The sequence below is a fragment of the Pithys albifrons genome, chromosome 13 (genome assembly GCF_047495875.1).
Source record: "Pithys albifrons albifrons isolate INPA30051 chromosome 13, PitAlb_v1, whole genome shotgun sequence".
Classification (NCBI taxonomy): domain Eukaryota; kingdom Metazoa; phylum Chordata; class Aves; order Passeriformes; family Thamnophilidae; genus Pithys; species Pithys albifrons.
Genome location: NC_092470.1, coordinates 17808423 through 17833758, shown reverse-complemented (window position 1 = coordinate 17833758; position 25336 = coordinate 17808423). Strand labels below are relative to the sequence as shown.

At 39.9% G+C, this 25336-nt stretch overlaps 1 protein-coding gene across 1 annotated transcript in view; it reads left to right on the top strand.

The window, feature by feature from the left end:
• Positions 1–24446, top strand: part of LOC139678095 (protein FAM169B-like) — a 36889-nt gene extending 12443 nt beyond the window's left edge. The window contains exons 2-9 of the mRNA XM_071568664.1: positions 12–145; positions 2863–2962; positions 8967–9052; positions 10621–10795; positions 17361–17543; positions 19511–19639; positions 22988–23064; positions 24069–24446. Of these exons, the coding sequence (XP_071424765.1) occupies positions 12–145; positions 2863–2962; positions 8967–9052; positions 10621–10795; positions 17361–17543; positions 19511–19639; positions 22988–23064; positions 24069–24287 (1103 nt within the window). The 3' untranslated portion in view covers positions 24288–24446. The remainder of the gene's footprint in view (positions 1–11; positions 146–2862; positions 2963–8966; positions 9053–10620; positions 10796–17360; positions 17544–19510; positions 19640–22987; positions 23065–24068) is intronic.
• The last annotated feature ends 890 nt before the right edge of the window (positions 24447–25336 follow it).

The window sequence follows — 25336 nt, the reverse complement described above, 5'->3', positions numbered from 1 at the left end:
TTTAACTGCAGGTTGCGCTTACTTTGTTGATACAATAGCAGAAGATCCAGAAGTTCTCCAAGGAGATGCTGAAATATACTATGAAAAACTTGTGAAGAAATCATTGCCCACTCCTGATGTTTTTTCAGTTCCTGGAGGACAAGAGGTAGTAGGCAGATGTTTTTCATGCTACAAGTTAGATACTGGGAAATTAGTTTGTTGGTTGTGCTCATGGTCTATGAACAGGGGTAAACTGGTGTGGCTGGCTTAAAAATCTCTTAAAATCAGCAAGTCCTGCATTATTTCATTGTTTGCATGCTGTAAATGGGAGATAAGCCTAAACTGCACATGTGGAGGTGTGGGAGAGGGTTTGAAGCACTTAGGAGAGCTTTGCATCCTGACCTGCCTCCTTACAGGACTGAATCAAAAGTGAGTTTGACAGAGATTTACACTGTGGTGCAGCTCTGTATGCTGCCCCTACTGTGCACTTTACACAGGTGTTGTGATTATAGTCCCTTGTTTCCATTCTTTCCAATACTTAGATTGATAAATTTGAGTATGGGTTATCCCAAAGGGGTATAAATACTAAAGGTGCCAATGCTTTAGGGTTCATTCCTAAGCCACCTGGGCAACTGAACAGACCAATTAAAAATGTTGACTTCAGTCACCCTATGAAACCTTTCATTCTGGGCATTTTGTAGATCATAAAAGGTATGCTGAGCTACCTGTTACTGTACTATAAAAGCAGAAATTGGATTAGGTGAAATAAATGTTTGGAATACTGTGGGTTTTCCAATTTAGGAAAATAATATGTAGTAGTTTCCAGAAAACCGCTGTTTGGGTGGGTTCAGCCTCGGCTTTGAGCTGGGACTGTAACAGCGTTTAAATACTCTTTTAATGCCCTCTAGTGGACCTTGTAGGGTTAAATACAAACAGACCTGAAAATGCAAAGATCCCCCAGTTCAGGGCTTGGGTGTCCTTACCTCAGCCTTTCATGCCTGGTTGTACTTTTAAAAGCTCATTTGCTGTTCCATTAGAAGGGAGGGGAAGTTAAAATGCCACACAGTGCTGTGTGTATTCCTGCAAGAGCTGCACGTGGTGAGAGCAGTTAAAGGTGGACTTCTGGCTTTTGATTCACAACTGTCTTGCTTTTGTGGCTTGTCATCAACCCTTAAATATATCACATGACTGATTTGAGTCTCATAGCAACACATTTCTCTTTGCATTCATTTAATTCAGGTCTAATCTAATCTGCAGTCAGACAGCTAGTCAAGGGCACAAGTAATAGTAATGTTCTTGCTGTATTGTCTTTTTCCTTATACTCTAGAATAAATTGCTCAAAGAATGTTGATATTTTAAATTTTTGCAATTAAAATAATGTAATAAGATAAAGCTACCATTCTCAGTGAACATCCCAGCTAACAATCTGTGTTAACATACCTACAACCTGAAGGATGAGGATTTTGGTGTTTGAATAATGACTGCATTACCAAGCTTTTTTTTTCCCCCTCTGCATCTAAATTAAAGCAGGTTTCAAGTGGCAGGACTGGCAACTGTGAATAATTATTCAAGAGTTAGTGGCTGTCAGCCCCCTTGCTCAGGTCACTGAACTGCTTTTTGGTCTGGCTTGGTCAGGCATTCAGGACACAAATAGCAGGGATTCTTGCTGGTCAGGATGGGAGTGTGTTGGCAGCAGCCACACACCAAGCTATGCTTGGCTCCTGCTGGTGTTGTTAACACCTGTGAAAGTGCACATTACCTTATCAAACAAAATAACTGTATTGGAAGTAGTCCTGGCCTTTTAATTATGGTAATGCTCCTGGGTGCCATAATGACATTGATGCTGTTATGTTTGAAGCGTGCAAAGAATGATTGAATCCCCAGAACATACTGAGATCTGGGCAAGCTCATGAATACAGATTTCAAGCAGTTTTCAGGCTTTCTTTTTCCTGGAGTCCAGTGTTTGCATAGATGATTCCAAGATTTTGGCACTCATAAACTAGAGAACAGTGGTTTCAACTTAAAGTTGTTATCCTGAATAATCCATATTCATACTTCTTGCACGCACCAAGAAATATTAAATGTATCACATGAATGATTTGAGTTTCACAGCAAACTGACAAATGGGTGCAATTAGAGGGAGAGGCACACCCACACATACACAATGGACCAGATTTTGGAAAGTACAGTACATACTGTGCTAAGTCATGCACGCTCTTTGCCTGTACCTAAACTTACATGACAGCATTTGCAACATTCATATGGAAATCGTCATTTCTATGCATATAGAGCTGTTTGAGCACAGTAATTTTGTGTTTATGTGTCACATCACTTAGTTTAGTCTAAGACCAAAAGCTTGAGAGCTGCATTTTGATTTTAGCTTTGCCTTCAACTTAACCACCTTGTGCCAATTATCTGCCCTCCTTGTGCCTTGCAGATAAACTGCCTGGGCACTGCCCTCATGCTTTGATACTCCCTGTACCCCGAGGCTTAATTCATTGTTTGCAAAACACCACAAGTGCTCAGCTGGAGGATGCTGTAAGAAGTGCAAGTTGTATTTGTTTTCATTTGATGTGTCTGCTCTTTCATAACACTTGTCTGCCTGTAACAGTGTTCAAAGCCAGGTTATGCACTCACCAGAGCAAGTCAGCATTAAGGGCTTCAGCAACTTCAGCAGCGTGATTGCTTTTAAATTAACATTACTTATGGATAATATTAGAATATTATGTATATTTCAGTGCCTTGAAGTTGAGGATTGAGAGGGTGTTGAGCTAAGTTTGTACCATGCATGTCAGTAAAACATGTTGTAAGTGCATCTAATACATGAAATACTTCTCCAGAGCTTTGCAGTCCAAACAGCTACAGGGCTTGTTTGTTTTTTAGGTTAAACTTGAAGACTCCTGTGTGTGTTTTGTCCCTCTCTACCGAAATAATCCTCCTTGCAAACTGTTGCTGTTAACTGATCCAAAGGATAAAGAGACAGGTTAGAATTGGTCAAAATATTATGAAATTTGAGTAGTTGTACTTTCTTTACTTTTAAGATGATCTGCTTGTTTATATATTTAAATATTCTGGGGTTTGTTTTGAATATGAAGTGGATTCAGGTTGCCTGTCAAGGATTTGTGTCAGTGGGCTGCTGATTAGAAGGAAGAATTGATGACCAGAGCTTTTAAATTCTGTGCATAAATTCTCTGCTGGTAGCTGAAAAATCACCTTGGGTAAATCTGTTATTCTTTCTGACTTTATTCAACTGGGGTAATATTTTTCTAATTCAGGATGTTGTGAAATGTAGTGCATTATAGTTTGGGTGGAATTCTGAAGTCCTCAAGCAATAAAATACAACTATGAAATTGTATTGCTTCCTACTGATTCTTATTAAGTTTTGTTTTTTTTTAGTTTATGGTATTTTCTTTAGTCCTGGGCTTAATTGCCTTTTATTTCCAGTACTGGTGTGTGAGGAGCATCTGCTGGTGTGTAGATTAAATGAGGAGTGTTAGAGCTGTTGTGGAGCAACAGGCTATGGAATTTTTGGAACATCTTAAATGGAGACATGAACCTTTGCATGGACCCATTGAGTCACATAAGAAATGCAGAACACGTGAAACTTCTTAACCTTCAGCTTCCAAATGTGGCAGAAAACTAATGAAATCTCTCATTAAAAGTATATTTCTTTTTCTAAAGGATAAGCCATAAATTATACCTGAAAGGCCTTAATAGCCAGTATTCTTAATAATACTACAAAGGCAAGGCACAAAGTTGTGCTCTGTGTTCAGTTCTGAAGTGTGTCAGGTAATGATCCTGCACTCCTAGAACAGGTTCTGTGACTGTAAGTAAGTGTTCATTGTTCAGTCCAAACCCCATAACCAGGAAATTTCTTCAGAACAGAAAGCAGATTAAAATCATCTGTGGTTGGAGGTGAACTCTGCAGTTTTCCAGCTCCTACATATGATTCCAACTGGGTGTTTGCTGATAGGTTGTGATACACGTGGTCAAAGGTGGAGACCTCTCCAAGTTACAAGTGTAGTCAAAAGACTTTCTGGTCCCTCTAAAACTACTGATGGTGAATTACTTTCCTGACATTAATTAAATATTCCATTAATATTTTCCTGAAGAGAGACAGCCACTGGTGTGATAAAGGAGAGAGGTGGCTGCATCAGGGTTACAGTTGTTCACACCTCCTGACTCATATTCAAAGGAATGTAGTTGAAAACAGCCTTGAGTTAGTTTAGGCTGCACAAGAGGAATTGGAATCTGTAAGTACAATTGGTATCTGTAAATACAAAGAATTATTAAATAAATGCAGGTTGAAAGTGTGTTTAGCACAACTCTTCAGTTAAATGATCTCATAGTGTTAGGAACAACAAGTATTAATGAGATACATGCACACAAGGAAAGTGATTTCTCATAGGAACAAGTCAAGCAGGTTCAGTGGAGCCTAAATTACATGATAGCTCTCCTCATTAAAAGCTTAGACCTGGCAGAATAAACACCTTATTCTATTATAAACAACACCCTGACTGACTGCTGTGACCCTGTTGCAAAACTTCAGCTTGAGTCACCAGCCCATAGTCACAAAAACAGAGACATTGGTAAGTCCAGTTATTTAAATAAGGCCTACATCATATTTCCTTCTGAAAGTATGATTTAAAGGACTTTACTGGAAGTTCTTTGTGTCAGGATTTTATATGCTATAAACATGTGGCCAGCCTTCCTCCACACATCAGACTTGATGTGATTTTCTTTCTGTAGATGACTTTTGATGAATTTCCATTAGTTCCCTAAAGCCTGCTGGGCTGTGTATGTGTGTGCATACCTGTACAGGTGGGTAACCACATCTGAAGTATTTTGTCCAAACCAGTTCAACAGATTTGGAATTGTCTTTTGGGGTGGCAAACTGTGCTAATGTTACAACTGTTTGGATTTGCTCACCTACATGATAGTTTGTTCTGACGACAGATCAAATTGATTCAAAACCAATTCCTTCAGAGAAAAGCAATATGTAGTAACTTAGTCTTCTTTACTTAAGGATATAGGCAGAAAGTTAAAACACTAAAACAGGCTGAAAAATTTGTTTTCCTCACTTGAGCTTGATATTTTTCTTGTGAACTCGAGTTTCATGCAGATGGGAGAAGCCAACAGTCTTGCTGTAGTTGATTTCTTCTAGTTCTATATCTGTTCACTGCATCTGCATTTTACTTTTCTTTCATAGCAGGAGTGCTCTAAGAAGCAAATTTCCTGGTTGTCCCCATGCTCTGTGTTTCAGTTTGATGGCATTAAATTCTTCAACATGGGTTAAAGAGGGGTGTATTCCACCACTGAGATTTATATCTCATGATCACATGGGTTGTCCACAAGTGATGTGTAGCCTGTGATCTGAAATGATCTGTATATTTCAGAGAGAAAATTGGTATAGCAGCTTTTCTATAGGACTTGGTCTTGGTTGGAAGCATTTTTAATTTATTTTTGATGGGCTGAGTGCTGTGTTCTGTTAGTATATCTGTATAGATATTTTTATGAGAATGTAAATTGTATTGTAACAGCCTACAGAGCATAACATGGGTGATTAACATCTTTATAACACTAAATAAACATACCTTATTGTGGCATTTTCTGTGTGCTGTATGTAATAATTCACAATAAGTGTTAGATGCCTTGGAACATTTATCACAAGACTTTTGCAACAAATCACTGAGTAAAAGTCAAGCTGTAGAAGAAAATGTAACTGGTTTCAGGAAAGATAATCTGAGATACCTGAGTGGCTGCCATTCCTGCAGCATCTGCCTGCCCCCCAAGCTTTAGCATATTTATTTAGATAAAACTCATAGGAGAGAGGGGGGAAATGCTCTTACTCAATTTTAAAGAGGGGGAACTGAGGGACCCAGCTGAAAAACACAGTTTGGTTTAGGGTGTCTGAGCTTGTTCCAGTGTCAGAGCTCACCCAGGCTTGGTTGCTTGGAACTGCTTGTTGGGATGATTTGTCATTCTCCTTCCAATGTGGAAATCTGGCAAAAGCAACATCTGAAAGTGTGCATTAATTTGAAATACTGACAAAATTAAGGTAAAGATGACTTTATCTAAGGTAAGGAAGTGGTACATTCTATATTTTTAACCAACTCAAATTACATCTCTCCTGTATATCATTGCCTTTATTTGGTTTGTGACTGAGGGATGTGTTTCAGCAATTCAGATAAAGCAGGGGGAAAAGAAGGACCAAGCTGGATGTTGCTTTATTTTTACTTCTTTACTCTGTGTAGAGTCCTGATGTGCACATTTCATTCAAATACTTGCACACCAGTGTGGGAACATTTGGCCAGCATAGCCTAGGAAGTAAAAATATAATCCAGGCCTGAGTTGGGAAGGAATCCATGTTTGCCTAGCAAAAGGAGACATTTCATAACCACAATTGCATTATTCTTAGTGCCTAATTCAGCTCAGTACTGGATTCCAAATCCCCCTGTGCTATGGGATCTTGTGCTTCACTGGCTGCAGCTTCTTGCAACACTCTGAATATGTTTGTCTGACTGTAAGTGATGAAAGTACTGAGGTTTAGCAAGCTGGTGCTTACAGGGCAAACCACCCACCTGAGCATGTATAAACTCCATTAACTGTGACCTGAAATGCATTGGACTTGATCCATTTCACCTGGTCTTGCAACTGCAAGATCAAACACATCAAGTCTTAATGGTTGCAAGGTCATGGTGAGCATAGACATGGTGATTCACAGGGTTCAGGGGATGTGTGTTGGCAGTAACTCAATCTCTCATGATCAGGTGAACATAACAATGTCTTGGAAAATACAAGAAGACTGGGAAAGGAGAGGAGGAACATGTGGTCTCACAAATCATGTTTGGATTTGAAACAGTGCTCCTCAAAGTTGATTATAAAATGAAAATGAGAGTATGGGGAAGCGTGGATGGATTTAACTGCACACCAGATGTTGACTTGAAAAATGATAACAAAAAGCAAAGTACATATGTTTGTGTGAAATCTGGAGAAATGTTTTTCCTTCAAGGAAGGCATCCATATAGATAAGGTTGCTCAAGTAATGTGATGTGACAGTTGCTATGTCAACTACTCTTCCCTTCCACACATTTAAATTATTGAATAGCACAGTAAATCTTCTCCCAACATGGTTATGCACCTTCCTATTTTCCTCAAAGATTTTTAAACTTTTCTGACCTTTACTATGTGTCTTGTATGTCTGAACTATGTGCCAAACCTCTGTTCAGCTCTCATTAGTGTCAGCATTTGGCCAGTAATGTCCCCTTTGTGTGACTCAGCTCCCTTTGTAGCCGCATGTTTCATGGATGTGTAATGGAGCAGTGGCTGCTGCGTTTGAAAGCAGAGGGAAGGGTTTGAGGGAACAGATTGAATCCATCACAGAAAGAGTATGAAACTCCCATGCAAGTAAGTGCATAATATTTAATGAATTGAATCTGGTGCTATAAACAGGCATCTGCCCTTGCGTGCAATCCTTCTTCCTTGTTAACCCAGTACACAAAGTGTGATGCTTTCTGGCACATGCTTTAATAATTTATTTGGAATATAAGTTAGCTAAGAGGAATCTCCACCTTGAAGCCAGTGGGAGCAACAGAGGCTGAAGCAAAAAGGGAAACCAACCTGTGTGCATCAGTGACATTTGTACAACCCGAGGCTAAAACAAGTAACTGATGAACCCTGTTCTCAAAGTCATTTCACTTCCTTGTTTGTGAATTCGTCTCTTTACTCATAGATGGTTTTGAACTTCTTGTGTTTGTCCCTTGCTGGGTGGGTTAGAGAGCCAGTTGAAGGAGCTCTCTTAAGACTCAAGGAGTATGAACCCTGTGCTGTTCTTTGCAGCATACTTCCTGTATTATATATTACCTTTTAATCTAAAGATGGGGATGCTGGCTGCACTATTGGAAGATAGCAATGATACTGGTGTTCTTGAGCAATCCTGAAATCATGGCCATGTGCTTTCTTTAGGTGAATGTCACCACTGTACAGATAATAAAAGTTCTTTTTTGCTGAAATATTTTCTTTGTTGTGTTTGTGGTCATAAATGATGAGATTTCTGTGTTTATTCTAAAACCTCATCTAAACCCTTAAAATCTGTTCTCCATCATTTGAAATGACCTCGTGTTAAAACTTTTCTTTCTTAACAAGGCTTGGGAGTAATTTTGGTGTCACTGTTGCTGCTTCAGTGTTTTTCTTGTAAATCTATTGGCAGGCAACAAATTCTGTAGATGAACATGTAGGAGTAGGGTTTAAGTACTTCTTCCTGCATATGTGAAAAGTTGAGGAAAGATGGGAAGAAGTGGGGTGCAAAGTTTTCATGGCACCTACACGAGGACTTGACTTATGTAGGTTGATAATACCCTTTTGCTTCAGAGCAGAGTGTATCTTATTTATGTGTGTGTATGTCTGCCCTTTGGTGATAGAAACCTCTCTGTGAATATCTGTCCATGCACAGATTTAGGAGTCTGTACTCCAAAGATACAGAGAGAGAGAAATTCAATCACAGAGAGAGCTGAAAAGCTGTTTGATAAAGCAGATATGACAATTTTTGTGTTTGACTTGCATGAGTGCAAATATGGGCACCCAAACACATGCAAATATGTGTGTGGGTAGGGGAAGGTCTGAAAGAAACTTCAAAACTTTAACCTTTAGCCAGGTATCTCCTCTGTCCCAAATGCCACTCAAACCTACTCTGCTACTGAACTTACTATTATGCAGGAAGTGCTTTATCCATGTGGCACACAGCTTGTCACACCAAAGTCACATCAATTCCTGAGAAAAATTAGCTTCACTACATGCCTTGTGTGGTACTGGAAATTGGGTACCAAGGGACGTGGAGGTGAAATTGAAATACAATTGTTGTGCTGTCTCACAGCAGATCAAACTGGAGTCTGCTGGAGGGAGAAGCAGATTGAGGGTGCTGGTGGGAAGGTTCAGAACCCACTTTGTATCTGCAAGTAACGTGTTCCCCTGTTTTTCTCTCTTTGTAGTTCTGGCAGTTTATTTGGGCCGGCGTTGGTGGCCTGTGGAAGACGTAGTGAAGACAGCTGATCCCTCCAGAGATGGGCTCCTTTTGGTGAGGATGCAGTTTGAAACAGTTGCCTTTGCCCTGGTACTTTCCAGGCAAAACAATCATACATGATTGTCTCTGGTCTCCTACAGGTCCTGCTTTATAACCCGTGGGATCTGGGCTCTCTGGCTCACGTCTCCATTACAGTGACATGCACATTTAACCCTCTCTAAACACTTTTCTGCAAGCAGTTTATGATTCGTCTGTGGGATTTATTTGCTTTTGTTTTATAGTTTACTCTCACTGCCTACTAAAGGAATAATTGGATACACTGAATTACTATATTAGCAAGAATTCCTCACATTAGTGTTGCTTGACTGACTGTCTGGTGGGAGGTGTTACCACCCTTTTGAACAATGTCCTATCTAGTTAGTTAGGACTTCTTTTCCCCTTGGATAATGTTGGTATTGTGTTCATTTTATGAAATGGTTTTTATTTAATAGTTTCTGTATTCATAATTCTTTTCCCAAGTAAATTGTATTTGTAGGATAGATCTACTTTTTCATAATTTGAAAAATTTAAGTAGCTTGTAGTCTGTTTTAAACTAAGAAGTCAGATGCCTGCTGCATGTGAGCTTTCCAATGCCATGAGCTTATTAAGTCAGTTCTGTTTCCTACCTAACCCTCTGTATCTTTGGCCCTTAATAATTCCATTTTTATCATCTTTCCTTAATATCTGTCACACATGGAGTTTAATTACTCACAGAATTAAGTAGGCTTTTTCTGGGTAACTGAACTGGAGGGATTTTGAGACCCAAATTCTTTCAAGAGAGAACTTGGAGCAGAAACATAGGCCTTCAGGCTCAAGCATCTGCTGCATCAACCAAGAATGAAAATGGTATCTGAAAATAGAAATCTTGTCCCTTCTAGCTCATTGCTAAGAGGTAAATTGTCATTATTTGTGGAAACCCATTTTCTTTTTCAGCATTCATGTGAAGCTTCTTGGCACCAGTTTTTACCTTGATGGCCAATATGATCTTGTTCCTTTATGTTCTTCCATCTCTCTGTCCTGTTGGTTGTCTCATAAGAAACTCAACACAGATTGTTTGTGGTACACTTGGATTATAAACACTTCAGACAGACGGTTTATTTTCTGTTTTGTTTAATGTCTACATCAGTAAGGTCCTTCCCCACTAAAGCTCTTTGATGCTGTGGCAAGACAGGTAATAGAGGACATGTGAGCAGGCCAACACAGTGAATCCTGTCTTTATTCTGCTTTTGGGTAGGATTAGACTGCCTGGATCCTGATTCCAAATCTGTGACTGGTTTGCTGTGAATACACTCAAGATACTCCTGCTGGTTTAGAATTCCTCTCTGTGACAACAGGAGATATGTCAAGCTTTATAAATAGGTACTAAATTATCCTATGCCCTCTGGATAGAGGCTGAAACACTGGAAAAAACTGTTTTTGTTATTCCAGCTGAACCAATTCATGAGGTATTTTCCCCAAATTAAGTGTACATGTTTCCTGACCTCCTCCTTCCCAGCCTCTTTTGATTTTGAAACCTTTTATGAAATGCAAAATACTATTCTCTGCCTCATTTTTCATTGGTCTGTTTTTGTTTGTTCTCTAAGGTCCAGACATTTGCAGAAAGGATTGTCCTCTTTGTTCTGAACTACATTATTTTTGGAAGGCTGGAAGGGAGTTCAGCTAATGATGCATTCTTTCTACCTCACTCTGCCACCGAGCGTGCCAAGATCCTCTGGAGAAACAGCGAGGCTGTTGCCTTTTACTCGGTCAAGATGAAAGGTAAGGTCATTTTGGAGACACATTTCCATGGGTTCCTAATAGTTCAAAATGTAATCCTTTTGTTTATCTTTCAGTATAAATAATCCTGACTCTCATTTACATTTTTATATGAAATCTCTCTCAGAATTAATCTGGGGAACAAACCTCCCCAGAATTTGGAAGCAATCCATATTACTTTCATTTAAATAGGATGGTTCCAAACCTTCTTCTCAGTTACACTGAGTGATCTGAGGTAGTGGCTTATTCCAATAAAAAGTGCTTTATTGCAGCCAAGTAGAAGGTCGTACATCTAGGAACAAAGAACGTAGGGTCTATCCACAGAATGGAGGGCTGCATCCTGGAAAGAATGATACCTGGAGGAGGAGGAGGGCAGTTCCCAGTGGAGAACCAGTGTATTGGGAGTGGCTGCTGGCAAGAAGTGAAAGGATCCTTGAATGTGTGAGGAGCAGTGACTGGGTTGTGTAGGAGAACGTTTGTGTGCTAGATCAGTCCTGGGATGGTTTGTCCAACTGTGGTACTCCCAGTTTAAAGGATGATGATTAATTGATTACATCATTAATTGATTAATTGGCATAGAAAAGAAACAAAATGTATTTAAATTCTTCAGGGATACTTGATAAGCTTTGGTGAAGGTCTTTTATTAAACGGAGTTTGTACTAGTGCAGGTGCATTGCTATTAATCATGGTGGAGTGGAAGAGGCTTCATTAGGATAACTCCAGGTATGCAGCTGAGTGTGTGCCCCCATGCAGGAGCTGGTTTCCAGTGTGTGTTTAAGGTTCATCTTGGTACCAGCAGCTTAAACACAGAGAAGGTGGGATCTTTGACAGTCAAATGGATTGTCCAAGTCAGCACTCAGTAGCCCAAAATGGGAGAGTAAGAAACAGCTTGAGAGCTGTACAGAGATGGTTTGCTTTGGATTCCAGAGAAACCCAGAGACATGGTCACCAGTGTGAAGGTCCCTTCTCTGCTGGAGTCCTAAAGGCCAGCAACAATAAGATGTTCTGCTCTTCTGCTGCCTTGGGAAGGAGAAATCTGTGTTCACAGAAAGGTGTGACTTGTACCACCCCGTGGTTGTTTGTGCAGTGTTGCTGTACCACCAGTCAGGTCTCAGCCCATGGGAAAGGAATCTTGTCTGTGTCTGTGATCATTCTGATGAACTGGTTTGTAATGGCAAACACTTCATTGCCATAATATATTTTCCTTTAGGTCCGTAAATATTCCTGAGCAAAGCTTTTGGAAAGAAACACTTGTATGGGCTGTAATGATTCATGCTTCAGTAAAATAAATGTGCACAGTAGTCTGTTATGGGTGGAGTATTAGCCAAGTTGAAACTGTTTCTGAGTAAGTTAAGAGTCACAGTTTGGTTTGAAACCAGGTCCACATAAAATACAAATCCTTCAAGTCCAGCTTTGTCAGCATCTGTCTTTTCTTGCCAGTGTTTCTTTCTCTGGGCAGCTATATTTGTTAGTTTTTGGCCTGTGTCACAAATTACTGCAGTCTTTTGCCAAGGTCTTTTCGGGAAGCTTGAAACTGATTGTTTCTCTTGCTTTTTGCAATTTTATGTACAAATTTAGAGAATAATTCCTCTTTCTGAAGTTCTGTGATTTCAATTTCGTACCAGCCATGCTCTGCCTGATCTCATTCTCTCTAATGTTTAGAAGAGCCCTGGATTTATTAGGCCCAAAAGAGACTAAGGTAAATACCTTCACTTAGAAATTGTATTTCACATGGTTGGTTTAGATATTTTTTTAAACTTTTTTTTTTTAATCATAATGTAAATTCTTTTTCCTTTTACTGTCCTGGTCAGAACACTTAGTAGGGGCAGCTTTAACTACAGGACTTTATGTTGTGCTGGACCTCTGTTACAGCTTCTGATCCTAGGAAGAAATTATAAACCTCTGTGCCACCATGTGATTCTGATTCGCTTTATTTTCATGCTCTGCAATTACCTGGCTATTCTTCCTAGTTTTAGTTTCTTTACTGGGTAAATGAGACTCTCATATTAATGTCGTTTTCAACTGTATTTCTCATCTGTGAATTTTCCATTATCTACAGCATGACAAAAAACATGCTTCAGTGGAGCCAAATAAGCCAGAACAGGTCTGTGGAGCATGGCTGCTTCAAACATAAGTCTTCTGGGTGAGTCATAGAAATGGTGACCAAGGAAGAAAGTCTGTTCTATCTTTACTACAGATTTAATGTGCTGTTGTGCAAACTAAATTTTCAATGTATTTCAGTGATTCCAATTAACTGTCTTGGCAATATTGTAAATTCATTTCCATTTGCCAGCTCCTAGGTGGCCTGTCCAAAGTGAACTTGGTAATTTTGGGCCAGTTCCATGCTTCCATCCATCTTATGAACATCCTTAGCTGGATCTTTTTTAATAGTCCAGCTAAGGAGGGACAGATGGTCTCGAGCACCCGCCTTGCTCAGAGATGCAGTAGCTGCAAGTCAAGGTTTTGAGACATTTTGGCAACTCCGGGCACTGGCCATCCTGCACCTGTTGTGTAGATAAACAGAAGACTCATTCTTCAAGGCTATCACTTTTCGTGAGCATTAGACACCTTTATTACAGCAAAATTTATTCATGACTACACAGATCATCAGCTCACCCTCTCTGGTATGTGCCTATTCCTGTCCAATGACAGGCATGCAGCATTTACCACTGGGTATACTAAAGATTGATGAGATGTACTAAGCCACTAATGAGGCTGATAAGACACTTTGTCACGTGCCAAGATAAATGTCTCCAATTTTATCTATGCCAGCAGCCACCATATCAGACAGCTGAGGAGTTAGACCTCCCTAAATGCAGCTACTTAAAGGTACAACAGGCAATGACAGTTCCCTGCTCCTGCACCTTTATTTGCTGACAGCAAGCTGAAAATGAAATAGTTTGCAGAAACCCTTCCTATAGATACTTGTGTTTTGAGATCTGGTTTATACGTGTAAAGTATTTACTTCATGCTCTAAATTTGTGTGAAAACTTCAAACTGAATGTGTTCTGTGTAGTGATGTAGGATTAATTACCCCAGTTACTGACACTGTTTTTTGTGCAATGAGACCATGTAATTCCCTGCAAGTTTTTCTTTTTTTATTTTCTGAGGACTAGTAATTACTGAAAATGGACTTTTACCACCTTCTCGTAAATGCCAGGAGAATGTGGAATATTCATGATGCAAATAAATCAGTAAGGAAGTTGGAGGATGCAATGAGCCAGGAATGTCTTAGCCCCTTAAAGAACAAAACAGAACAAAATCTTTTTTTAATATGCATCTTTTTTTTCCCTACTGTTATATATTAATGTTTCTGTAACATACAGGAGCTGCCCAGCTGTGGATCAAGCTGTCAGTGGTATGAAAAGCAAAGGAGTCAGGGTGTCAAAGTTTGTCCCTTCCCTCCTGACAAACTCTAGTGGTAGAAGTGTGGAGAAGGATGGTGTTCCCTGTGATGTGAATCAAACCAGCCTTAACCAAACTGAGTCCTCTGAGAGGGCTGTAAAACATGCACTTGATTCAGGAGTAAATGTGTTGTTGGCTTCTTGTTCCTTCTTTAGAGATGCTCCACCGGTCAGTTTGGGAAAACCTGACTGCAAAAACTCTTCAGCTGACAGAGAGTAGGCAGCAAGGCAACCCTGCCTCACTCTTTGCTTTTTCCTACTCGAGAGCCTTAGAAATGGTCTTTGGAAGTGGCTCCTTAGGCAAAAATCCATTTCACACCTTTCTTCGTAGAAGCCCTGGCAAATTTCTTCTGATACTTTGATGGCCAAGGTGCTTTCTCTAAGAATGGATCCTTAAAAAGATATCAGGCTTTTATTTTTCACTGATTACATAGATTTCTTTTACAAAAAAGATAAATCAGAATTGAAGTTTACCTGACAGACAATTAGCTGAAATCTTGTTGGATAATTGCTTTTGTCTCCCTCTGTTTGCTAGCAATAATATTTTTAATGTGCATTTCTGAGGCAGATTGAAGGTTCTGGCTGTAATAAAAATGAAATGACTACATGCCAGTCAAGACATGAATTCATTTAATTTTATTGAAGCCAGAACCTTTGTTCCCCTTCTCACATATAAACTCACACAATGGGTTGACCTTGGGCTCTACTCTGCAGGAATATTCCCCACCCTTTACACAAGCACCAGGCCTGCTTGGGGCCTGTCCAAACATGTGTGTGCCAATTCAACTTGTTCAGCAGGGAAATACTCAGTGTGCACAACCTTGTTTTGTTTAGGTCTGTTGGATGTGGGGACCAGATTGTTGTGTTTTTTTTTTCTGGTTTGTGGCCCTTGGGGAATGCTAATGGCTGTCTGCTTTCTTGCCCATGTAATATCTGTTTGCCATTTCACTGGCTCCTAAGTTGGTCATTTGGCACTCATGACCCAACCAGAGAGATCAAAGGCTTTCAAAGGGCAGACTGCATGAGTGCTTCCATCTCCATCACCAATGCCCTTATTTCCCCTGTCTCTTCCCTCACCTCAAAACTTCATCTGTGTGTGTGTTCCAGTGATGAAACAAACCTCACAAATGTGTGAGAGCCCAGTGGTAACCTCCAGGCCACCATTAGCTTACAGTAACCTCTGTGCCATTGGATGGAAACCAGGGACAAAGTGGCCTTTGTTCCAAAGGTTGGTTGATTTGTTTATTTTATTTCAAATGCCTGTGGGCTACTGCTCTCCTAATATGTTTCCCAGGGACAAGGTGAAGAATGGCCTCATGGTTTCTTTTATTTACAGTGCCTTCAGACATGACAAGTTTTTGTCATCTTCTCAACACAAAATTAGGAGCACAGACATAAATCATTCAGCTCTTGGGATTGCTGCACAGCAGTCTCGTCAGGATTTATAGGAGACAGACTATATGAGATAATAATAAACTTATAAGGACACTTGCAACATGCAGGAATTCTTAAAGACTTTGTGAGGAGAAGTTTGTGCCTTAGAACGTATGGTGCAACTCTGCTGGAATCCAACGTCTCTGTTGGCTTGGCAGCCAACAATGGGACCGGGATATACTCAATTTTTTGGCTCACGAAGAAAAAGAGTAACTACCCGTCATGTGTTACAAATATTGGAAGGTTATAAACACAGCCACAACCCACCCTTTTCCAACAATGTGCTGGAACATGTGTTTGAAGTTAAGCATGCACTTTGATTAAGCAGGAGTGAACCAAGCCTGGATGTGAATGGATGGTTCTGTAGCTACATACTCTTGTTTTATGGCTCAGTATGTGTGACGTGGATTCTTGCTAAATGAATGGCTACAGCCTTGGAAAATCAAGGTCTGGAATTAAATATAGTTGTGTGTGCTGTGCTGAACTGGCATCCTAGAAAACAGAGTAATCAAAGTCAGGCCTGGCAGGTATTGGCAAAAGGTACTGGACACCAACCCTAGGAGTAAACATAGGTCTCAGTTTAAGATAGTTAGGCAACGAGACAAAGAAAAAATGGATATATTAAGTAAAAGTCCATAATATTGGAATTTAGGAACAACCATTTAATAGAAGATCAGTGTAACTCTGAAATAGGTCTTAGTGAAGTAATGAAGTTTGATGTCTCAAAGACACTGAAAACTAGATTGAGTGGTGCACTAGTAAGTGGTAAGAAAGAAAACTGAGGTCTAGATGAGATTTAAGCAACAAAGTATGAAAATGTAATCTTTTTTCTGTTATAAAGGCTGGGCCATCCGTTTGTATTTAAACTGATGTGTACCCAGATAGAAGCATCACAGAATCTCCATACATATTTTCTAAAAATGAAAATAAATCAGTGAGATATTTCTGTGCTGGTCTTATCTATATGTAGGTAGTTGGTGGACTGATGTTGGTCCACCACCTTATGCTGTAAAGTAGTTTGGGGTTCTGTTTTCATGGTATTCTGCACTGAATGGAAGTTGTACAGTGAATTGCTAATGCACCTCCTGCAATAGGACCTTAAGTTGTTTGGGGGAACATTGAAGTTTTGGACCCTGAATGTCTGTTCTTAATCAACTTTCTCTTGACCCCAGTTTGAGTTTACCATTTGTGATTGCAAAATAAATCCCTTGGTTCTAGGGTTTTTTGTTTTGACAATTTTCACTAGGAGCTGAGTTTTAATAGTTTGGAGGGTTGTAGTCGAGTCTGTACTTTGTCCACATGTAGAGCATTATGTCATGTCCCCATGATTTCAGTTGACTGACTTAATATGTTTATTGGCAGGGACTGTCCTTGTGTGAAACCCTGGAACATTACATTCAGAATATTTGTATCTCTTTGGCTATAGCTCAGTTATATATTGACAGTCAGCTTTCCTATATACATTTATTGTGTACCTGGATGGTTTAATTATGAAGAGCTGGGGTCTGGAAGATACTCTGGTGAGATCTATCAGCCACATGTGAGGCAGGTCCTCTCTGTTTGATGGCACAAATCTTCCTCCTGGAAAGAGTTTTACTCTCTGTGCAAACACAGTTCCATTGGGATCATCCTCACAGCCAGTGAAACGGAACCAGGGCAGTATGTGTGACTAACACAGCAGTTACCAGCTTTGTTAGCAAATTCATGTCTTTTTTCCTGTCTGCTTTCAGGGAGCCTGTGTGATGGTACAACCAGCCAGTGTTACTTGCTGCCAGTCCTGGATACTATATTTGTCCGGAGAAAGTACAGAAGAGGTGGCCTAGGGATGAAAATGCTGCATGATTTCTGTCAGTCTTTCCCAGCTGAGGATGCCTTGGGGATCAGCTGCCCTATTTCTGCTGCCATGTATCAAGGTAAATTGTTTGATGTGGACACGTTAGGTAAGGGTCATGTATAATGTATAATTTTCAATATGGTCTGGGTAAGATTGTCTTCACTGTATCAGAGTTCAGTGCCCTCGTCTGAACTGAGCTGTTGTTAGCCTGCAACTGGTTACTTTTCCAGAGACATCTGGAATTTCCTGTGGAAAGGTAGGGCAATATTTATGTAAGACAACAAGAAGCATAAAACTCATACTGCCTGTTTGACATTTTGTGTTCTTATCTCACTCTCTTAGAACGATGTCATTGCCCTAGACAGGGACTTACACATTTTATTTGACAGCAGAGGGAAAGGAATCATAAGATATTGTCAAGCCCACACTATGCACATAATGCTCTACTAGATCCTGCATTTGTAAGAAATTACATTTAATAAGCCAAATATCCAGGCTCTGCTCAGTCATCCAGTCACATCAGTACTTGTGTGGTATCAACTGTCTTTGAACATTTGTCACTTCTAAGAGATCAAAAAGTAGTGATATATCTTCTCTGTGTTCAGGTCAAAGTTCTGGTTTTGCTAGCAAAATTCACAGAAAGTATCTGTGCTCACATTATTTATAAAACTGTTTTATTTAGAAAAGCATTTTTTCCCTGATCTTGCTATCTGTGTGGCCCTTGCCATCGTTTTTGAGGAGATGCCTCAACTGAGTTACAACTTTACAGCCATTTCCTAACAAGTATCAACAAACTTTTGTCTGTTTCTCTTGGTTTTATGTACCACTGAATGTATACAAATGTATACAAATATACCCCAGCAGGTACTGCTCCTTCTAAATGCAGGAATGAATAGTATTGACAATATTCCTTCCCAATAATACCCATTTTCCCTTTGGCATTAGGGCATTAGGCACTATGGATGAGAAAGCTGCATGTTTAACACAAGCAATATATTTCCAGACTTACCTTTTCATCTCAATTAAGTTTAGAGCTAATAGTGAATAGATTTGAACTTGCATCATGTTTTAATTAGGTTTTCTTTTATAAAAATACCAATACTGTAAGTTAATTTTTGAGCATATTGAAGTCACTGTCTGCTTTTAATTTCACTGGAACCACATTCTCATACTTTGATAAATGAATGCAATATTTTGCTTTAAATCTCTGTACTGAGATCTCTGAAATGGGATAGTTTTCACCAGCTTGGTATTTAAGGTGCTGTAGGGGCCTGAAAAGAAGTAAAAAGCCATTTAGTAGTTTGCATTTTGGTATGTGTGTTACTTTCAGTAGCTTTTATTGGTATGATTAGTTTGGTTTGGATATCCTTGGATAAAATTAATGTCCATGATATGCTCATTACTGTAAGGCAAATGTTTACATGCCAGAACTGGGGTTTTGCTTTGACATCCCATTGTTAAACTCGACTGAATGTTGAAGATTAATTACCCATCCTGTAGTATGATGAATGACAGTGGACAGAGTATGACAAATTTTGTTGTTTACAGATTGCCTTGGTGGTGCAGTTGATGGAACTGATAGAATGGTGGTTAAGAAAAGTTTAAAAATCCCCCTTGAATTTTTTTGAACATTTATTCTACACCAGGACATCTGCAGATGCTGCAGACATCTTAAGGAAACCACTAAATAGGACATATTTCAGTTTGATAACATAAGCAAACCTAAATTTGTTATTTACTCAAATCATATTGATGATCAGTACTTGATAAGTCATTTCAAGTCCTATATTTCTGCACTCACAAGGAAATAATCCAGACCGAAGCAGATGGACAGGATTCACTCATGCCTATTCAGGCCGTTCCACACAGAGTTTTAGTAAAAGCCCCAGCTAAAACATAGAGGAGGAAGATGAAAAGAGAGAAGTAGAGATTTCTAGAGGAGCTAATGAAAGTAGGTCTGAGACAATTTCTGGGATAGAATACACTCCCTCTTCCCCTGTACTTTCCGGTCATTCATACTTTTACCCCTTGGTTTCTTCTGTTCAGTTTGTCAGAAATTCCTGCAGGCTTATCCCGAGGAGCAGAAGCGACTGTGGGAGGTGGAAGCACCAGGAGATTGGAGCCAGCGAGTGAATATCTGGTTAAAACTTCAGATGGACTCATCCCCTTCAGGAAGTGAGTTAAAACAAACTGTTGTGAACTTGGCTATGGTAGTTACAGTTCTGGAAAGATAAGAAATGTAATCAAGGATTAGGTGGTGATCATGGAGAGGTGGTGTCTCTTTGTTTGCACTTGAAGGAACTACTGAGCGTGCAGTCCAGTTCCCTCATCCTTTCACAGTAAATAGGACAATTCTTAGGAATTATGAGGTAATTAAATGAAACTACAGAGCATCTGAGAGATACTGAACAAAGCACAGTCTTGGAATGAAGTGGCTGTAATTCCCCATTGCAGTGCACTTAGAGCAGGGTAGAAGTTAGCCCAAAAAATTCCTGTTTCACAACACAGTGTCTGGGTTATAGACAGGGGTTTGTTTCTCTGAAATTGTTGTAAAGAAGAAATTTGTGTGGCCAATGGGCAGTGTGTTTAATTACCCTCAATTGCTGCCAATATCATTCTTGGATGGAGACAAACATTTTCATTATGGCTTTTGGAAGATTCCAAGTACTGTCCTACAGAGTAAATCCTTCTTGCTGGGAGCGTTTTCTGCCTATTTCACAAAAGATAGTGACAGAAGAGGGAAACCTTTTGACAGTTCCTGTGTGGATCTTGTTGCTATAATCTGTTCAGCTGGCTGGAGGATCCAGACAGGCCCCTCTGCTGCACACAAATGAGCTGTGGGAAGCACCAGGTTCCAAAAGAAGGGCACACACTGTCTCTTTCTGGAAGTGCAGCAAGGAGTGCTCCAGAGCAAATTGCTCCCATGCTTTCCCACATCCATCCTGCTTTGTGTTGGCTCGAGGACCCTCAGCTGAGACACTGCATTTCATCTTGTCTGCAGCACCCACAGAAGAGTTAAGTCAGACTTTAGCCCTAGGCTGGGTTCCTCTGAAGCCATTATATCTGTTCCTCATGCTTTAAATCACCAAAACCTGGTGTTGTTCTTTCCTTTAATCCATCTTGCTAAGTGAAGTTTATTAATGGCAACTGAAGAGAACTATGATCAGATCAAAACCCAGCAGATCCTGGAGGCGAGTATATCTTTTTTCATTCTTCTTTTTGCCATCTTCTACAAAAACAAACAAATAGACAAAGAGAAACGACCCAAAACATGGGTGAATATCATTCCACTTGAGTGACTGTCAGTGAAAAAGACATACGAGACTGGGGAACTGCTTTGGCCAGTGCTGCAAGGAAATGAGATATCTCTTACCTATAAAAAGAGGAAGGAGGCAAAGTATAAACCAGACATGGGGTGTCTGTGTGTGCTTATATTTATTTATAAGGACTGTGAATTGCAGTGTGATCTGTATAGTGGAAAGGAGCAGAAGCAAGTGAATTTGGCACTAAAAGATATAATAAAAACCAGCTTTTTAAGCTGTGTGCTCCACTCTGGTGCACAGCTCACTGGGCATCACTCTGAGCACTAATGGTGCTGAACAGGCTTCATTTCATCCATCTTCAGTGGAAAATCAACCCACTATAAAACTAGTATTTGAAAGTGTTTGAAAGTGTGTATTACATTTGTTATATCTGTTTTACATATACAATCTGCTTCTCGTGCTTGTATTATCCCAGTCCTGTGCATATTATGCACCCAGGGAAATACCATGGGAGGTTATAGGGCAGATAACACCTGCTGAAACCAGGGAAGAGTTTCCTGGTTCTGCTTTGTCCTAAAGGCAGCCTTATTCCTGCAGTCTGATAGCCAGGGAGGAGATAGCAAGGGACTTTTCCAAGGCTTTGTGCTATCTTTTAATGGTAGATAAAGCAGAAAAATCTTCTGAGTGCAGGAATCCTTTATCATCTGACCCAGTGTGTGCTTACCATGCAATGAGGAGAAGCTTCTGTTTGCAGAGTCGTGGTGTAGGGACACAGAGAGGAAAATGATGTGAATGAAATCCACTGGAGTTACATGTCTATGTTTTCCATAAGTGCACAGTCATCCAGATCTTGTGCAAGTGTGCACAGGACACCAGGACCTGTTGCAGTAGGACAAAGGATACTGATTTGAAACTAAAAGAGGGTAGATTTAGGCTAAATACATGGAAGAACTTTTTTCAATGAGGCTGTTGAGGCCCTGGCACACAGATTGCCCAGAGAAGCTGTGGCTGCCCCATCCCAGGCAGTGTTCAAGGCTAGGTTGGATGTGGCCTGGAGCAATGTGGTGGTGTTGAAGATGTCCATGCTCCTTGCTAGGGGTTAGACTAAATGTCCTTTAAAGGTTCCTTCCAATCCAAACTATTCTGTGATTCCATGATTCTATCTTTAGGGGCTCACTTGGGAACAAGGGTTTCATTCCTACGTGCTCTGTTATGCAGAAAGCAAAACACAATGTAATTCAATATTGTCAGCTCCAATCTGAATCTATGGCAACAACTGTGAAAATAGACAAGTCTTATTCTGCTCTGATTTCTTAGATTCCTGTTGACATTTGCAATGTTGTGTTTTGGAACAAAAATACTGAGAAGAAAAATTGAATATTTTGCTCATATTATATTTTTTTCCACATCAGTACTCAGGATTGAATACTATTAATGTTCTTGTAAGAATTCTACAGTCATAGATATTCCAAAACAGGTTTCTATAACCCTGAGGTCAGAATTTTAAGTTTTGCAAGGTTCTGTGGCTGCATCTAGTGGCAGTTCCTACAAATTGCAGCACTTTGTTTACTGCAGCTGATACTTCTGTTTGGATGTGCTCAGGTACACAGGCACATATTCACACACCTTCTTCTGTCTGCACACACACATATATCTATAAAAATAAAGCTTTTTAGCATGTTGTCACACATAGCTGCAATCATTCATTCCAAGCTAATTCTTATTGTTTGAAAAATGTAGAGATTTAGTTACAGCAAATAGTCTCAGTAACAGCAACATGGAGACATTTCTGGGGCTGATTGGAGGAACAGAATTCGTTTCACATGGTTTGGTTGTGGTTGCTAAGTCTGTGAACTGAGCTGTTCTGAAGTACTTTAATAATATCCATTAAGCATATAAAATGCTGAACTTGTGCAAAAATAAAAAGACTGAGAAGAATTAAAATCAATTTAAAGTGATTGCTTGTAATTCTTTGTCTGAATTGATCAAAGTACCTGTATTTTCTGAAAGGGAGGAAGAGAGGTGTAAGAGAGGAATGAATTATCTATTTAGCAGAACTTTCAAGCTGAGAGGCATTTTGCTTCTAGTATAGTTGTTCACCTGGCTTGGTTAATTAACAAAAACAAGGCAAGAGGGATTGAAGGTGGCATTCAGGTGGCTTTTCCTGGTGTGTTTTTTAAATGGAAATAGCCATGGAACTCTGCTGACGTTTTTTCCTTTTAAATCTTTCTATGGCAAAATACTCCCCTCATTTCTCCAGAGGCTGCAGTGGGCTGTCGTATAGAGAAGACTCCAGCCAGTACACCCAGGCAATCAGATGTGGATCAGATGAATAAGGTACAATGACTAATTTGCTATTTTATGACTTTGTTTTTCAGTGGTGGCTTTTTCCCCTTTCAGTGAAGTTGTGAGGTTTAAATATGAGAGGCTATCAAAGACAACTGTGGGTGTTTTTTACTACTGACTCATAGGTCTATGTAGGTAATCACAGCTATATTATATATATATATATACATGCATGTAATTGATACCTATAGCTAATTTATATGGCTGTGATAGTTTAAGGGGCTAAATACTACAGAATAGTTTTCATTAATGTTTTAGTCTCATCCTTACTGAGATAAGGGAACTGTAACCAAGCCAGTATTCTGTGTATTCCAAGGTCTGTTTATGGAATGGCTTTCTGAACTTCATTGTTCTTCCTGTGCAAGGGCTTGAGTGTGGCACTTTTAGAATGACTAGGCCAAACTCTTTATGGTCCTAGTTATTTTATCCCACTACTGAGCTTGGATCTGCCTGTGCTTAGCTTTTGCAAGACCAGGGCCTAAAACAAGCAGTGAGGTTTGATGAAGCCTCAGCCCAGGAAGGGGTGCGTGTGTCGGAGAAAACAAATCACAGTAATGAAGCTTTTTCAAGTAATAAACAAAACAGAGGGACGAGTGGAATCAAAACAAAGAGCTGTAGGGATTGTTTGCCTAGCACATTTTGGTTGCCACACAATTCAATCAGTTTGCTTTCCTCAGACATGTGTCTCCCAGGGGAGCTGTGACAGCCCTGGCCCCTGTGGTGCACGGGCTTGTGTTTTGTGCTGTGGTCGTGGCTGCAGAGCCCACCCAGCCAGATCAAGGCTCCCTGTGCTCCCAGTTTTCTTTATGCTGATTTTTCTGGGCAGGCAGAGCAGCAGGAGTTAAACTGTTCTATAAAAACTGTGCAGCTGAGTTTCTTGCCTTGCATGTTCGTGGCAGCCTTGGTCGACGGAGACACTTTATACTGGGATCAAGTCACTGCTTATCTTCTCTGTGTATTATTTGGTGTTCCTTCTGTGTTGGCTCTAATTTCAGGGTGTTGAATGCCTTCCTGGTGCTGGGAAAGGGGCAGGAGGTGCCACAGAGAAAAAGGATGACACAGCAGCAGCAGGGACTCTAAACCCACAAGATCCTGAAGAAGAGGACTTGGAACAAGGTACAGGCAATGGTCGGCAACACAAAGGACTCAGAAAAAGAGCAGGCCCTGGGGACTTATTTGGAGACAAGGCCACCAAACAGTTTAGAACTACATAATTGCTATTTCATAAATCAGCAGAATTCTGTATGGTCTTCAGAATTGTAATTGACTGTTCTTAATTTGTAACACTGCAGAAATTTCTTCAGGTAAAAAGTAATTTTTTCACAACACATGTTCTTCCTTTTATGTTTTGTTTTAAATAAAGGCTTTTGTTTACTAAATGTCCTTTTCTTTTTCTTCTCACCAAGTAATTAAGTAGTAGTTGAGCCTAGTTATTTCCCTGCTCTGAAAAGACTTTATTGGATTGCATGAGATGTCCAGAAGGGAATAATTGGAGGGCTTGTAGGTACTGATGTAAGAAGATATTTCTATGGAAACCACATCCTGCATTATGGAAGAGAGATACCACAACACACATTGGTATCAGAATGACAGTTGTAACCTTCCTTTCAGAGTGAACAATTGATCTTGAATTGCTTTCATTTGAGCTTTCCTAGCAGAAAAATCTGCCTTAAATCCTGTGGTGGACAGGATGGCACACAAAGGCCATTCATGCAGGAATAGTTTGGTGCAGAGAGGAAGAGAGAACAGAGGTACAAGCATTAAACTACCTTCCAGTTCAGGCACTGTTACAATGCTCTGTGTAAGTTCAGGGTGTAGAACTGTGTGGATTCCATATTGCGTGTTTAATTTTGTGTAGGCTCTTTCCTAATGTTTTGCATTTAATTAACTTGGAAATAGAACATATTTCACCGGATTACTCATGTTGTGGCTTTGTAAAGAAATTTTGTTCTTTTACCACAAGCTGTTTCTATATTAGAATATGTATTTTTTTTCAGTGGGGACTTTCTAAAGCTTGAATGTTGTGTTAGTGATTACAGGTGAAAATTGTAAGGACCAGATCTTCAGTGCAGTGGCAGAGAAGTCTTTTCAAAGAGGTGGTTCAGTGGTGAACAGCAGCAGGGGCATGATGAACCTGAATAGATCCAGCAGCCTGTAATTCTTAAGTCAATGCCTTGGAACAAGAAGAGGTAGCTATTTCTTTCCAGATACTAATCCAGCATTTCCAGGGAGACAGTGCTGTAGGCAGGCATTGTGGGTACAC